At 38.5% G+C, this 17,111-nt stretch overlaps 1 protein-coding gene across 1 annotated transcript in view; it reads left to right on the top strand.

Moving 5' to 3' along the window:
* Positions 1-17,111, top strand: part of PDE11A (phosphodiesterase 11A) — a 427,170-nt gene that overhangs the window by 267,662 nt on the left and 142,397 nt on the right. Inside the window, exon 10 of the mRNA XM_024122161.1 lies at positions 13,205-13,255. Coding sequence (XP_023977929.1) covers positions 13,205-13,255 — 51 coding nt within the window. The remainder of the gene's footprint in view (positions 1-13,204; positions 13,256-17,111) is intronic.

The following is a 17,111-nucleotide window of genomic DNA, read 5'->3' as shown; positions in this document are numbered from 1 at the left end:
AGAGTTTGATGGTGTCTGGCCTTACATTTAGGTCTTTAATCCATTTTGAGTTTATTTTTGTGTATGGTGTTAGGGAATGTTCTAATTTCATTCTTTTACATGTAGCTGTCCAGTTTTCCCAGCACCACTTATTGAAGAGGCTGTCTTTTCTCCACTGTATATTCTTGCCTCCTTTATCAAAGATAAGGTGACCGTATGTGCGTGGTTTATCTCTGGGCTTTCTATCCTATTCCATTGATCTATATTTCTGTTTTTGTGCCACTACCATACTTTCTTGATTACTGTAGCCTTGTAGTATAGTCTGAAGTCAGGGAGCCTGATTCCTCCAGCTCCATTTTTCTTTCTCAAGATTGCTTTGGCTATTCAGGGTCTTTGGGTTTCCATACAAATTGTGAATTTTTTTGTTCTAGTTCTGTAAAATATCCCAGTGGTAGTTTGATAAGGATTGCATTGAATCTGTAGATTGCTGTGGGTAGTAGTCATTTCCACAATGTTGATTCTTCCAATCCAAGAACATGGTATATCTCTCCATCTATTTGTATCATCTTTAATTTCTTTAATCAGTGTCTTATAATTTTCTGCGTACAGGTCTTTTGTCTCCTTAGGTAGGTTTATTCCTAGATGTTTTATTCCTTTTGTTGCAATGGTAAATGGGAGTGTTTTCTTAATTTAACTCTCAGATTTTTCATCATTAGTGTATAAGAATGCCAGAGATTTCTGTCCATTAATTTTGTATCCTGCTACTTTACCAAATTGATTGATTAGCTCTAGTAGTTTTCTGTTAGCATCTTTAGGATTCTCTGTGTAATGGCTGAGATCTTTTATGAGAGACAACTAAAAACTTTTTAAAAATTAGAAGAATTATTGCCACATGCAACTTTTTGAAAAGAAATAGGCTGTTTCCTTCACCCTAAGGACACTGAAGTGATTTAAATTAGTAACTAAGCAGCTCTAAAAGTTATGGAACAGAAATAACCCAGTAATAATCCTTCACTTATAATAATTTTCTTCAATAGGTATCAAAGTGTGTTTAGTCAAATCAACAGTATTTAATGGCCAGACACTACATACATGTACTGTATCTGTTAAATATCGAGAATTTAATAAGGATATACTGTAATCCCACTTATTTGGAGAGCCTGCCTACCAAATACAACTCTTTGAAATACAGAAGAGAATCAGGAAAGAAGCAAAAGTTGAACAAACACCATAAAATCCATATATTAGAGTTCATATATTGGACTCATTTGCTCTGATTTCAAAAACAGTTCTAACACAACTTGCTGTTTGACTGCCTAAACCATTGTGGTAATCTTTAGAGTTCATCACAAAATATTTATGATTCTGCCCCTGCTGAGTCCATGGTAGGGTTACACCTTCCACTCCCTTGAAGTTAAATGGAGCCATGGGACTTGCTCCAGCCAGTGAAATGTGAGTGGAAAATGCAGATATTTCTTGCCTTTTACTGATGGGGAATCTGAGACTCAGGTTAGATAATTAAGCCAAAGTTACAGGGCTAGTGGACTAGGATTATGACCTCAAGCGGTCTAACTCCAAAGCCCCTGTACTCAACCAACAAGCTATACAGCTTCCTAATGTTGGTGTACCAAGTGGTGAAAAATTAGCAAAAGAAAACTACTAAATGGAAGGAAATGGCCTGCCTTAAGAATGCTATAGATAATCCATAAAGCAGTTAATCCACATAAGCAAAATCAAGGACTACTACTGACTGACCCCTACAGACAAGGAGAGAATGAGGTCATTCTGCAAACCAGTGCAGTTCAGGGGATGAATTCTAATATCTGTGCTCAGAAGTGTCAGAGAGTTGACTTACATGATGACATGATTTTAAGCAGGATCTTTACCAAATTGCTTTCATAAACCAAAGTGTTCTAAACATATGCACTGAAACTAATTTCACAGCATTTTTCATCTCTATTTTCAACGTGATTCAGAAATGAAAAGAAAGATAGTTATGAAAACTGTAACTAGCAAAATAAAACTAAGGAAACATTTCTAAACCTCTTAAAAAGAGCTATTCAAATCATACTGGGATTTGGGAGAAGACCCAAACAATTTTGTTTCTTTCCTCTCTGCTCATACCAACATCCAGCTGATAACCTCCCCTCTAATCCAGACATCTGTAACCTGGAATCCATGGATGGGAATTAGAACAGTGGTTCTCACAGTGTGGCCCCCAGACCAGCAGCATCAGCCTCACCCGGGAACTTGTTAGAAATGCAAATTCTCAGGTCCCACCTCAGATACACTAAGCCAGGAATTCTGGAGGCAGGGCCCAGCCATCTGTGTTCTGATGCATGCTAAAGTTTGAGAACCACTGAGCTAATGAACGGCTTAAGAGACATATGAGAACTCCCAAAGTGTAAGAAGGTGGGCGACATACTATCTAACTTAGGCACTGGAATTCTATGGGAAGAACCTTGACAAGCCCTCGTGGGATAGTAAAGATACGAAGGAATAGATTTTGACCACCTCCAGAAACCAGAGGGTGTGGAAAACCATTCTATATGAGAAAGGGAGATAATTGTGTTATTTTACATTTGAAATGGAGGAATAGGGGATAAAAAGTAAAAAGGAAGGTTATATTGGAGAGAAGCCAGAAAAATGAAGAGAAGCTAACAGTTATAAGGTCAATGGTCAGTGAAATGCCCCATTGGTAGAAGGACCAAGAGATGTTTTGAGAATGGCGAGGCTGACATTTTATTGGAAATCATGAAACATCATCATTTGTTTCCAGTAAGAAAGAAAGAGAAAAAGAGAAAAAAAGAGAAGAAAAAAAGAGAGGAAAGAGAGAAAGATAGGAAGGGAGGGAGGGAGAGAAGGAAGGAGGAAGGAAGGGAGGGAGGAAAGAACAAGAAAAAAATCTTCTTCAAGATCTGCTGAACTCATGAACGCTTGATGTGAGTGGATCTTTTTGTGGAAATGGAAGCAGAGTTGAATTTCACATTTTTGTATGGTGATTATATTGCAGATACAGTACAAGAATACATAAGAACTTGAAGGTCAAGGTAAGAATATAAACCTGCCAGGAATTTGCAGATATTTTGAAAAAGGCTTTGAATTTCCACAGCCTTTTATAGTTTTAAGGGTTCAAACCAATTTACCTAGATTTTGAAAGACGAGCTTCAGTTGACACCTGAATTGCAGAAATCTGTGGATGGCATAGGGTGGCAAGCCCTGTTGAAGATTGATGTTGTTTTGTTTATTTATTGCTTCTTAACCAACTATCCTGCAGTTTAGTGTCTTAAGATACACAAAAGACTCCTGATCTTATGGGTCAGGAATTCCAAAATGGCCGGGATAGGTGGTTCATCTCTGATCCACATGGGTCAGCTGGGGTGGTTGGGACTGAACAGTGCATTTTGAGATGGCTTCTTCAATCACTCACACGTGTGGCTTTGTGGTGTTCCTTGGCCTCTCTCTCCTTGTGTTTGGTATTTCATCCTTCAGGCCCCTCTATGTGGCTGGAACTTCTCACAGGGTAAATAGGCCTTATATACAGCGGCTCAGAGGTACGAGAGAGAATGTTTCAAGGGCTGGGAAATAGAAGTGTCCAGTCTCTTAAGGCCTGGGCCCAGTGCAGCTGGCACAGCATCACTATTACATATTATGTTACTAGTGAAACAGTCATGAACCCCACCTAGAGTCAAGGGGAAAGGATGTAGACTCCACTTCTCATGGGAAGAGTGTCAAAGAATGTGTGGCCTTCTGGATCTGCCATGGATAATAATTTGGATGTAGTTTCAGAGTACCTGTTAATTTTCAGGATTTATATAATACAAGATAACATTATCCTCTGGAAAGTGCACAAGTACCAATGTTTAACAACTTATGAGCAAAGAGTGAAAGATAGTTTGGGTAGCTACCAAAAGAATTATATTCTAGTGTTGTCATTATATTCTCGCTAATGGGTAACGTTTATAATAATGACAGTATTTTTAGGGCTTACTTTTCAAAATTAGATTGAATTTTGGAGTGTGATGACAAATATTAACATTTTAATCTGGTAGTGACATAGAATGATTAAATTAAATCTTTGCTTTGGGTGAAAAAATGATGAATGCATCTCTCATCCTAAGTTGAGGCCTCTCTCAAACCACTGGAGAAGTTGACTCCGTATCTTTGAATGAAATGTAAAAATGGCATGTCTATTCTGTCAAGAAGATTAATTAAAAGAGAATCCAGGCAAGATGGGCAGGTCTCATATTACCCTAGAAGTCTTTTTATATGGGGACACTGTTGTCAAGATAGATTTCAGTACAAGAAGCTCTTTGGAAAAGTCCTTTTACTCCTATCCCCCTAAACACAATTTAATAGATGCTTTTATTTTCTTCCTGTTTCTGTATAACAGGAAGCCTGTTTTTTCAAAACCAAGACAATTATTTTAAATACCTAAGAAGATGGATCCAGTAAGAACTTGGTACTTTCTTGTAATTGTACTTTCTTATACCTTCTACCAGCTTGTCCTACTGGTCAAATGGAGAACTTGTAGCCTCTTACCTGAGAAGGTCACTCTTTCTTATATCACAGAGGGCCAGTGGCTGGCTACAGAGCTAATAGGTTTATTGCCAGTAGAAATTTTACCTAATACAAAATGAAATTGACAATCAAAAGTACATCTATGTTTTAGGTGTATCCCTAATCATTTAAATTTAGACATCCATGATTTTCTCAAAATATATTTTGCATCACTTTTCATCAATAGAGTCTGAATGAGTTTGATCCAGAGAGTCATTTCTTATATTCTGATGTTTTCAGTGATTGCAAATACATAGCACACGTGCCACCACTCTTCCCTCCCCAATGCCTATGGAAGGCATCACTAATCAATCACAGTGTACCTTCCTGCTGAGCTCCTCCTTAAGCCTCAACAATCATTTTCAGCACAGTGCTTCATACAACTACCAACAATTAAATAAAACTGAGGCCTCCAATAAAATGTATTTGCCAATATGGGAAAAAGAAGACCAAAATATCTATCACAATGGTTTACACATAGTAGGTACACCATAAATATATGTTGATATGAACTATAAGTGTGGCCCTTGTTTCCTGCATGTAGTATTTAAAAAGCAGCTGAACTTAAAGTCATCCTGACAATTGACTGTTTTATTACCCCAGATTCCGCTGTTATCTTTTATTCTACTTTAAATTCAAAAAGGTTTTGTCATTTTTAGAATTTTAAAAATATGTTTTATGACAGATATAGTCCAAAGGGTGTGATAACAGATCACACAGCAGATGCACTTATTTGAAGTTATCTCTTTGAAACATTTCATTCCATTAACCAGCAGGCAGTTTCTTAAATATTTGACAGTAGAAACTGATGATTTCTCAGTTTCTCTGCATTCGTTCAGTTGCAGTGTCTTTGAAGCCTACCATCCTCTTGTTAAGAAATCCTGGAGAATGCTTCTTCACTCAGTTAGCACTTCCATCATGTCATCCCAGGTAAATGGACTTTTCGTTTCTGTGGTTCGTCACCATCCTTGGCCGGAGGCCTGCTGCTGATTGCTAAGTTTCTTTACTTCTTTGGAGCTCATCAGTATAAATTATTTGAGATTTTACTTCAGACCACCTTAACTTAACTCTGTTATCAGTTTGCTTTCCAAGTGCCACCAAGTGCCACTTTGCTACCTGAGCCATAAACATATCAGTAAATACTCATGCCGCCCGAGACAGCCAGTCTGGGTCCTCAGCGAGGTCTGTGTTCCTACTCCTTGTTAAGTGGTTCTTTATGTTTGTGCTCCTGGCAGCCAGCATTTGTAATGGTCCATTTCTCATTCCAGGAGCAAATGGCTTCCTAGATTCACAATAAATTAACATTCAATACTACTGATGTGAGAGATTTGCCCTCAACTACTTAGGGGCATTTCCTGGGATTGCAAGGCAAGCATTTGGCTCTGGTCTTGAACTGCACGTGGTGGAGGGCCAGGCTTACTACAGTGGTCCTATTTCATAGCTCTGCTCATGGTTTTTCTTTTGAAATGTAGTTAATGGTCTTTTCCTGCTGTGGAGACTCGACACAAAAACATGACTTCTTCACTCTGTTGTGCATGAGTCTGATAATTGCTTTATTTTACACTTTCTTGCCTCTGTTTCTTTGTTTTGCTAGGAGCAAGTTCAATCCGAAAGGTAATTGCAGTTGGTAGGGTTTTGCAAATAGTGATTTATTTTTGGAACTATAAAGATTTCTTAATAGAATCTTTTAAAGTAAAATCTAGTGAAACTGAGTCACTAGATTTTACTTTAAAATATTTTCTAAATTAATACAGACACAAAAGATAAATCTATCTGGGATAGACATTTTCTTGCAAAAGTTTAATGTTTGTCAAGTGCTCTGTGGGTCAGCTGTTTACTTTTGAATGTAAATGTTATACACATTTTATTTAGCTGTCAAACAAAATTTGTGACTGTGTGTGTTATGGCTAAACTCTCATAACCCAACAACCTATGAGGAAATTCTTATAAAATTAATGTAGTCTGGAATCATGGAGGAAGCTTTAACTTATCCAAAAGGGCTTAACAACAATAGTAGTTTAAAAAAATAAATTCTTTAATTTGTCATTTTATTCTCAACCATAGCAATTTGCCTGATCTTTAGTCATTAGCTGTGCCATATGGTCACTCACACACACACACACACACACACACACACACACACACACACACACACAAACACAGAGTAATGATTCTCTTTGGAATATTGGTTGTGCTATAAGTAATCAGGATTTGTTTTGTTATATTTCCTTCAATGGCATCCATAGATTTGTCACAGATTTTAGATTAATGAGGTTATTTGGCATTGCTGAAAATATTCTAGACTGGAGATATTCAGTAGGATTGCCAGATAAAATGCTGTGAAGAAAAAGTCACTGGGAATTGCTGTGGGGTTGGGGTTGGGTGAGGAACATGAATATTTGGGAACATGGTGCAGAGTGTTCCATACTTGTTTCTAGCCTTCTTAATTTGGAGAAGTAGGGCTGCCAGGTAAAAACACAAGACACCCAGTGAAATTTGAACTTTGGATCAACAATGAATAATATTTTTAGTAGAAGTATGTCCCAAATAGTGCAAATATTAATGGTTTGCCTGAAATTCAGATTTAACTGGGGGTCCTGTATTTTTATTTGCTAAATCTGGCAACCCTACCTACACTGTTCAGTCTATGCTCTAAGACATATTATGATTTTTGTTGAGGAAAAGGCATAAATTAAGGCCACTAATAATAGAAGCAGAGAAGCATACAAGAAATAGAAAGATTCTTTTCTTTTAAGATTATTTCCTATTGCGTGATTCATCAACTATTTACTGAGTGCCAACTAAGTATCAGGCATTCTCTTAGGGACAGGATACCCACTGGCGACCCAAACCATATCTGATCCTTGCCTTCACGATGCTTCCAGTTTCTAGAGGCTACCTGCATTTGTGGGCTTGTGGCTCCCTTCCATCTTTAGAGTTAGCAGTGGAGTTTCAATATTTCTCACATCACATCACTATGAGTCTGACTCTCCTGCTTTCCTCTTTGACTTATAAGGACCCTTGTGATTACATTACACTCCTCTAGATAATCCAAGATAATGTTCCCATCTAAGGGTTAGCTGATTAGCAACCTTAATTCCATTGGAAACCTTAATTCCCCCTTGCCATGTAACATAAATATATGCACACGTTCTAGGGATTGGGATGTGGATATCATGAGGGGGCAAGAAGCATCATTCTGCCTACTACAGATGGGAAAATCAACAGGCATGTTGAGATGTGTTAAATTTGAGATGCCAGTGAGTCAACCAAGTAGGAAGTTAGTGATGTAAGCAGCACAATATGTGAGTTTGAAGCTCAAGGAGAGATTAGGGCTAAATATGGAAGTTGTCAACCTATAGGTGATGTATAAAGCCGTGAGTGTGTATGACATCACTGAAGGAGAGACTGAGCCCAACAGACTTCTACATTTAGAGTTAAAGTAGAGGAGACAGGCCAACAAAGAACACAGAGAAAGAACAGACAGAAAAGTAGGATGAAAACCAAAATAGTGTGGTGTCAAGAAAGCCCCGAGAGGAGATCCTTCAAAAAAGGCGAGAGTGATCACCTGTGCTCAATATTGCTGCACAAGACATTTGCAGATTTGTCCAGCAAGATTTGGATTTGGTAGCAAGAAACTGAAAACCTTTATACAAGCTGTTTCAATGAAATTATGGGGGCACAACCAAAACTGATGCAGTTTGAGGAGTGAATGGGATGTGATCACTGACCACAGGTGATGAGGAAAAGTCCTGTGTGTCCTCACAACCTTTGTAGATGCTTGTTAAAAACAGTGAGGTGATCGCATTTGATCAGAGACTTTACTACCGTAAGAAGTTAGGAGCTAAGCAAGATCACTTTTGTGTACTTCTATCTAGTCAGGATTGTGTGATAGCTACATTGATGGTTTATATGAAAGGGGTACAGATATTGCTGGGTTCCCATTACTGTGCTCTCTGTGTAGAGCAAATCCAGAGGGTAACTGGAGCAACGAAACATCTCCATCTTCCTGCTGCATCCCAGGAAACCCTTTAGGACCAAACAGCAGAAACTGCCTGGAAGGAGAAAAATCAGAGTATTCTGTGGCAGGACTCAAGAATCCCCTTGTCTTGAGGAATCTCAAGCTTTGCTGGCTTGTTGCCTTTCTAGGGATTCTTAGAGGGGACAATGCTACATGCTCCCAGACTGTGGTTTACCAAAGGGCCTGCTCCTGCAGGAACAAGGTACTCTTACTAGCTGATGATTCCTCCCTGCTCATCCACAAGAGACTGTCTGTACTCTTTCAGAAGAAAGTGGCTGTGAGATTCTTGTGTGAGGTCATTCTCCTGCTCCCTTTACTGGTTCTCAGAGTTTTACCAAAGTAAATGAGAACTCTCAGCGCAAAAAGACTCAAAGGGTAGAACTTATTGTTAACTTGGTCAAATTTGATAGAATAAGTAAATTCCTATGAACTTGTTAACCAAACTTCCAGAAACGGAGACCTGATTGAAATAAAGAGGCATTTATTGCGGGTTTGTTAGGACTGCAGCCCGGGAGACACAGATTCAAGAAACACTTGAATTGTGTTCCACTGGACTACAAAATGGACAAAGCTTATAAAGTCAAGAACTGCGGAGTTAGTTACATGAGTTGTTTACCAAGAATTATAATTGGAACTGGCAAGAAGTAAGGGTGCTTGTTAAGCAAGAATTGATTGGGGTCCAAAATGGTTGCATAGTTACAAAGGGGAACAACCTTGAGACCAGCTAGCAGATGTTGTTTTTAAAATGGCTGCTGTCCTTAGGTTTGGTATAGTTCACAGAAAGTTCAAGTTCTCAGTGGTGTAGGGAAATATCTGAGACCAGATCCTCAATGGCGGCCAAACTCTGTTTTGTATGCCTGAACTATGATTATTCCATTTTGATATCAGTTTGTCATTAGACTTAATAGATTGGCAGGTAGAGAGGCTTAAGATCTCAGACTGAACTCCAAAATGATGTTGGCTCCAAGTTTTGGCTCCGGAAAATTTAAGAATCATAACAAAGTAACCAAGGCATTTAGTTCATTAAAGTCTTAATCTCACATCATACACAAATTTAATTTCAGATGTATCATAGACCTAAACAAAACTATAAAACTATAAAATTTGTAAAAGATAGCAAAAAGTATGAATTCACAACTTTAGGATAGGCAAAATTTCTTAGAAAGGACACATAAAACAATACAATACACAAAAACTGACAATTCACGCTTGATCAAAATTGAAAACTTTTGTTCATTAAAAGAAAATTGGGATATATGTATATGCATAACTGATTCACTTTGTGTACACCTGAAACTAACACAACATTGTAAATCAACTATACTTCAATAAAAATTTTTAAAAAATAAAAATAAAACAAAACTGCTTTAAAAAAAAGAAAGAAAAATTGGTTGATAAAAGGGTACAAACTTTCAGCTATAAGACATATAAGGTTTGGACTTCCCTGGTGGCACAGTGGTTGAGAGTCCGCCTGCCGATGCAGGGAACGCGGGTTCGTGCCCTGGTCCGGGAAGATCCTACATGCCGCGGAGCGGCTGGGCGCGTGAGCCATGGCCGCTGAGCCTGCGCGTCCGGAGCCTGTGCTCCGCAACGGGAGAGTCCACAACACTGAGAGGCCCGCGAACCACAAAAAAAAAAAAAAAAAAAAAAAGACATATAAGGTTTGAAGGTCTGATACACAACATGGTGACTATAGTTGATGACACTACTGTATAACTGAAATTTTCTAAGAGAGTAGAGCTTAATTGCTCTCACAAAAAAAAAAAAGATAAGTATGTGAGGTGATAGATGTGTAAATTAACTAGATGGTGGGAATCCTTTCACAATTAAACAAAAAAAAGAAAGAAAGAAAGAAAGAAAATAATAGACAAGCCACAGACTGGGAGGTAACATTTTCAACACTTAAAGTGTCATTTACAAAGCACATCATACCAAAAAAGCCTTACATTAAAATGCTGAATGAAAAAAAAAAGCAGGAAATAAAAACACATGTGCTACATGGTTATAATTCATCAAACAATGTACACACGGAAACAAGACAGGAAGAAAACAGCACATGCTAAAAGGTGTGTGTTAACTGTGGTTGCCTTTGAAGGGAAAGTTACACCAGTAACTCATTCATCAGTTTTCTCTGTTCTCCAATTTTTAATACACATGCACTCACTTTACAATTAAAAGAAAGTACATTTTATACTTTTTTACTGTTTCCCTTATGATGAAAACTACTCAAGAAGAGGGTGTCTGGTTGTAATGTATGCAGAAACAGAAATATAATGTTGTTCACATGAAACTTACATAATGCTACAACCCAACGTTACCGCAATTTTAAAATATCAAAAATAAGAAACGCAAAAAAAGAAAAGAAAAGGGGGCTTCCCTGGTGGCGCAGGGGTTGAGAGTCCGCCCGCCGATGCAGGGGACACGGGTTTGTGCCCCAGTCGGGGAAGATCCTACATGCCGCGGAGCGGCTGGGCGCGTGAGCCATGGCCGCTGAGCCTGTGCGTCCGGAGTCTGTGCTCCGCAACGGGAGAGTCCACAACACTGAGAGGCCCGCGAACCACAAAAAAAAAAAAAAAAAAAAAAAGACATATAAGGTTTGAAGGTCTGATACACAACATGGTGACTATAGTTGATGACACTACTGTATAACTGAAATTTTCTAAGAGAGTAGAGCTTAATTGCTCTCACAAAAAAAAAAAAGATAAGTATGTGAGGTGATAGATGTGTAAATTAACTAGATGGTGGGAATCCTTTCACAATTAAACAAAAAAAAGAAAGAAAGAAAGAAAGAAAATAATAGACAAGCCACAGACTGGGAGGTAACATTTTCAAAACATACATCTGACAGAGGATTTGTATCTAAAATATACAAAGAACTACACTTCAATAATGACAAACAAAACAAAAGAACATGATAAGTGGACAGAATTCTTAATCTGTAATAACTGTCTGCTTCACTCATTCAAATAGTTTCAATGTAGTGAAGTTAATAGCTTTTATTATTTAAAAAAATAATAATAAAGGAAGTAAGCAAAGTTGATTTAAATAAAGGGAGTGGGTAATATGCCTTAAATACTAAAAGCCTGGCCGCGCAACACCCGGTGGCAGAGATTTTGAGTTTCAGGGGAATTTTTCTGTAAAGTAAATAAAAATAAATTTTGAAGATTGAATCTACAGAAAGAGTTGTAAATAGTAAGAAGCTTTAATGGCAGCCAAACTAAAGTTTACCATAGTAAACTATGAACCAAAAGAGCAAAATCTGTTTGGTTATGAAGATGCTGGCCCACACTCCCACAGCTGGGAAGTGGTGGAGCCCTGGCAGTCGGGCTCTAGAGGCTGTGCTCTAACCACCATGAGACACTGCCTCCACTGTGGCCCTGCTTCTATCACACGGATGGTACATAACTTGGGTCAGTGTTTCTCAAAGTCCTTGGTCAATAGGTTATCAGGTTGGAATGTTCCTAGATTAATATATCACCTAAAAGGAAGTTCTGTGGCTAGATTTGGGAAATGCTGAGTTTAACAAAATAAAATGTGTTACTTAGCTTTTCAGAGCCAAATATGCACTGAGATTCTCTAAGGTTGGTAGTTGAAGAGGGAATTAGCTTTTCTCATATTTATTTGTTTGAGATTTGTATAGATTAAGGCTGGGACTGATAGCATATATGTAATATATACATTACGTTTGTGCGTGCGTGTGTACATATACCTTATAACATCCAATACTGACTCAAGCAAATGTGAGTTTATTTGTTCTACAAAACAAGAAGTCTGGGGCAGGGCAGTCCCTGGCCAGCCTCATTTCTCTTTCCCTTTCCACTCTAGACCTATAACAAGCTGTCAGTAGGACAGGGAAATAAAATCCTCTTACAAAAAGCATTGCAGATGATTGGGCATAACAATGTAATCTTTCCTGTACAACAAAAGCAGGCAAGTGATCATAGACCAGACATGGAAACTGAGTCAGCAAGCTACAGTGTCTGCCACAGTACACACACACATGCACACACAAACATACATACATTTGCGCACATATGTACATGCATGCACACACACACCCCACCTTTTAATTTATTTGTGTTCCAAAGCATTTCACAGGACAAGTATTCACATCTTTGGGAACTGTGGTCTTGAGCCACATTATGTCCCTTTGATAAAATAACTACTTATAAAAACATCCTGATATAAAATACTTAGCCTTGGGCTTCCCTGGTGGCGCAGTGGTTGAGAGTCCACCTGCCGATGTAGGGGACACGGGTTCGTGCCCCGGTCCGGGAAGATCCCACGTGCCACGGAGTGGCTGGGCCCGTGAGCCGTGGCCGCTGAGCCTGTGCGTCCGGAGCCTGTGCTCCGCAACGGGAGAGGCCACAACACTGAGAGGCCCGTGTACCACAAAAAAAAAAAAAAAAATTAGCCTTTAACATGGGCTGTTGTTCCATTCCACATTGTAATAGATTCCACTGTAGTTGCACAGATGACAAGCTGTGTCACAGACTGTTACTGGAAATATCTCGTCATGCATTAGCATTCACTGTTATGTCAAGGTGATATACATGAGCAAAATTTATTTTTAAGCCAGGAGAATTTCAGAAAATTGAATCATGTCTAGTTATTAAAGTTTCTTTTCCTTTTTTTCTGAACCAGGTGCTATCTTATCATGCAACATGTTCAAAAGCTGAAGTTGACAAGTTTAAGGTAAGGGAGCAAATGGTGCCCTAATGGTGCATAAAGTTAAACTTCCCAGGGCTTTCGGACCCTTTGTTACTTGTCTCTAGAACTAGGTCTGCCCACTGAATGTTGGGGGAATAGAATTAGGGGAAGGCATGTTTGCATGTTTCAGTTTTACAGGGTAAGAGGGACTTATATAGAGCTGAACGGCCCCTTCATGATCATTTAAATGATTCAGTATTTCTTTCTTTCTTTTTCTAAGTATGCAGGGTATCAGAAAAAGATCTGTGTAACATGGTGAGAATCAGGATGCCTGCTTTTGGCCTTGGTCTTACCTCTAACTTTCTGTTCATTAAAAATCTTAGGGCTTATATCTTCATCTGTAAAAATAAGTGAAGAGATTAGGATAATAGTAGCTACCATTTACCAAGTGCTTACTATGGATCAGGTACAATACAAAGCATGGTGCCAGTGAGGTGACAGCTGACAACGGAGGAAGGAGACAGAACAGCTAAAACCACAGCAGTCAGGGTCCATTTGCTGTAGAGATAAACATCCTACATACCACCTAGAATATGACCAGCAGGGCAGTGCTTTTTGTATGTTTTGTTCACTGCTCTATCTCTACTGCCTTTCACAGTTCTTGGAACATAGTAGCACTCAATAAATACTTGTTGAATGATTGAATGAATGAATGATTGAATCAATACAAAAAGCATTAGTGTTCTGTAACTCAAAACAATTAGTCATTAAGAAAATGTTCAAAACATGGTTATATATAATTTTTTATGTTTTATATTATATACATTTGATAAATACTTCCATCAAAAATATTTAAAGCTTTTTTACTTTAATCAAGTTCAGTTACCTAGCAATTCTACTTATGGAAATAAGTTTCCATAAACATTTTACTGTTTTTACTGTTTTGTGTTTCATATTTTTACTGTTTTATAATCATCTTAATTGCTAAAAGATGAAAGGGGCAGGCAGGGAGAAATACAGCAAAGCTCATAATGGACTAAATATGACTGCAGAAGCTATGTGATGGGACATGTCTAGAGCTAGAGCAGCCAAAATCAATAGCTGTCTACTCTCTAAAAGTATTACCCTATGTTCAGGCTTAATTCTTTCCTTAGAGTAAGGCAAACACCATTGTCTTGGAATTTGCCATGCTTTTTTAATTTTTAGTTCACAAACGTACTAAAAATATAAAGTATTTAAATCTGAGAAAAAAAGGGTTATTTCCTCTTAAAATGATCAAGATTATTAACTAAAGTGATGTATTCCAGATTTTATCCTGTAAGATATTAGTGAATGTCTTGTTACAATATAATTGAGATATAGTAGATAATTTTAACCTAATGGCTTTTTTCTTGATATATAAAGTAAATAAAACATTATCATAATCGGTAGCTGATGTCTTATAATTGCAGTGGGCTTAAAATAATCCTGCACATAGAAAAGTATTTACTGAAGTTTCACAGTAGAGTGTGTGCAATGGCAGTTTCCTAACATTGTAGCTAAATCACAGTAAATAAGTGCTTTGTTTTGACCAATATATACAAATAAACTATGCATATATTCAAATATATTGTAACCTTGGCTACTGCAATACTTTTTTAACAGAGCTGGTACTATATATCTACATGTATGTATGTATAATATATATATTTAGAGAGAGAGGGAGGGGGAGAAAACAGAGATTTGAAATGTAGAATCAGAGTTATCCATGAGATTTCATGAGTTAAAGAATGCCTGAGTTTCAATGTGTTGGATTATGCCCAGCTGGGACCAAGCTAGTGATCAGTGATTCAGAGATTAAGCCAGAATTTTGGGAAGAAAATTATTTCATCATCGAGTGCTAACAGGATCTGGAGGTCAAATACATACATACACAGGTCAGATTCCAGTTTCAGCCTAAGCTTCACCATATCTGGGATTCAGACATGTCTAGAAGATCAGTGAGATGTGGTCTGTTTACATGAGAGACTAAGAGGCCTTCTGAGTCAAAAACTCTCCCTATTGGGAGTTGAGGCCATGGGCCTCAGTGTCTGGATGATTCCAGGTTCAGCATGGAGTTTGTCTCTTGGATTTGTCTCTTACTCCAGCTTCCCATGGATTCATGTTCTCAGCTAAGAACATGAATGGACACAAAAGGCATGGACTTTAGTATGGTTTCAGTGCATTAAATGACCCCAAGAGCACAGGGATTCCAGAGTGTCAGTAGCACACAACAGGAAGCAGCAGCCCAATGGAAGGAAGCATCACTGTGGACCAGAGGCAAGACACCTGCCTACCAATATGACCAGCAGAGGTGGAAGGACTCACTGCGAGCTGAGTGCTCACATCTTAAGGACAAGAACCTTGAGTACTCCCAGAAACAAGTAGGAGAGATGGAGATCCCAAAATACTGGAGAGTGTGATACATACCATTAATCACTTTCAATTCACTACTATTTGTGCTCCCAGGTGGTATGGCCTAAAGGAACACAGATTTCCTATATGATAAACCTGTAGTGAATCTTCAATAATCATTCATGCTAGGATGATACCACATTACCTTTCCTCTTACCTTTTCTTCCTCTTTCACACTCTTCCATGTTTGGGGATTTCTTTTCCTATTCTAGAATGCCATAAGACAGGGGAAGGGTGTTTCTGTTCATTTTGTTTTGTTCGGTTAACCCTATTTCTCCTGTTGGGAAAAAATCTCCTTGAGAGGTGTGTGGTGGTGGGTGGGTGAATGGTGGTTAGAGAGTGAAAACCGTCCCAGAAGTGCCCCTAGATTGTCTAAGCAGAATAAGTAGGTGAAACAACATATAATTGCTCATCCAAGAATGTCAGAACCTAAGCCCATCTTTGTCATTCTAATATATCATTATACCTTGGGAAACAGTCCTTTATGTAAGGTCCCCTATACAAAAAGATCACAGAACTTCCTCGAACTAATGAGTTAACTTTTTAAAAGTCTGATTCAGGTTATAATATTAGTTTATCCTTTATGGGTTGATGCCCTGTGCATTGAATGAGGAAACCAGGATCTAAAGAATGGTTTTTATCCTCATTAACATTTACTGATCTTCCTTGAACTTGAAATAAGAAAGATGTGCCCAGAAAATTTGTGCAGATTTTAGTGCCTGTTTACATCTCTTCTGCTCTGTGAGAACAGGAATAATGTATAAAGACCATATTGTCATTTAGATCTCTTTGAAGATGACTGGTTTAAAGGCTTTTAATAACCTGAAGATGTCAGCTGTGATAACATAAGAAAATGAGTTTAGTACACCAATTATATGCTTCCGTAATTTTATGCACTTTCCTAGGATTCCAATGCGGTGGACAGACCAAACAGTTATCACTATATATGCCAGTTTACCAATTAAAACCAACTCATGGACGTCCTCATGTTATATTGCCATCTTCTATCATCCCTTCTTTCAATTCCAAACTGCCAGGGTTATGGCTGCAATCAGAGATGAACTCGTTTACAGCACTATTTAACTGCCTCAGTAATTAAATGCCAATAACTCATGAGTGTTTGGGTTTGGACTGCCTCTTGCATATTTCAAGTTTTCAGTGTTATTGCCTCGGCCACAAATTAACATCCTGGTAAAGCAAATAAAGTACTGAGGATAGGTGCTCCCTGTGGCCTTTACGTACCAAAATACGAACGGCTACATCAAAAATAGGATCTTATGGCCTCCTCTGTGAGACGGATGGCAGGGGACAGGCTGAGCAATGGGATGTGATGTACTTTTTTTTTTTTTTTTTTGTGGTACGCGGGCCCCTCACTGTTGTGGCCTCTCCCGTTGCGGAGCACAGGCTCCGGACGCACAGGCTCAGCGGCCATGGCTCACGGGCCCAGCCGCTCCGCGGCATGTGGGAT

Source organism: Physeter macrocephalus, chromosome 2 (assembly GCF_002837175.3).
Source record: "Physeter macrocephalus isolate SW-GA chromosome 2, ASM283717v5, whole genome shotgun sequence".
NCBI lineage: Eukaryota > Metazoa > Chordata > Mammalia > Artiodactyla > Physeteridae > Physeter > Physeter macrocephalus.
This window is presented reverse-complemented; position numbering and strand designations above follow the sequence as displayed.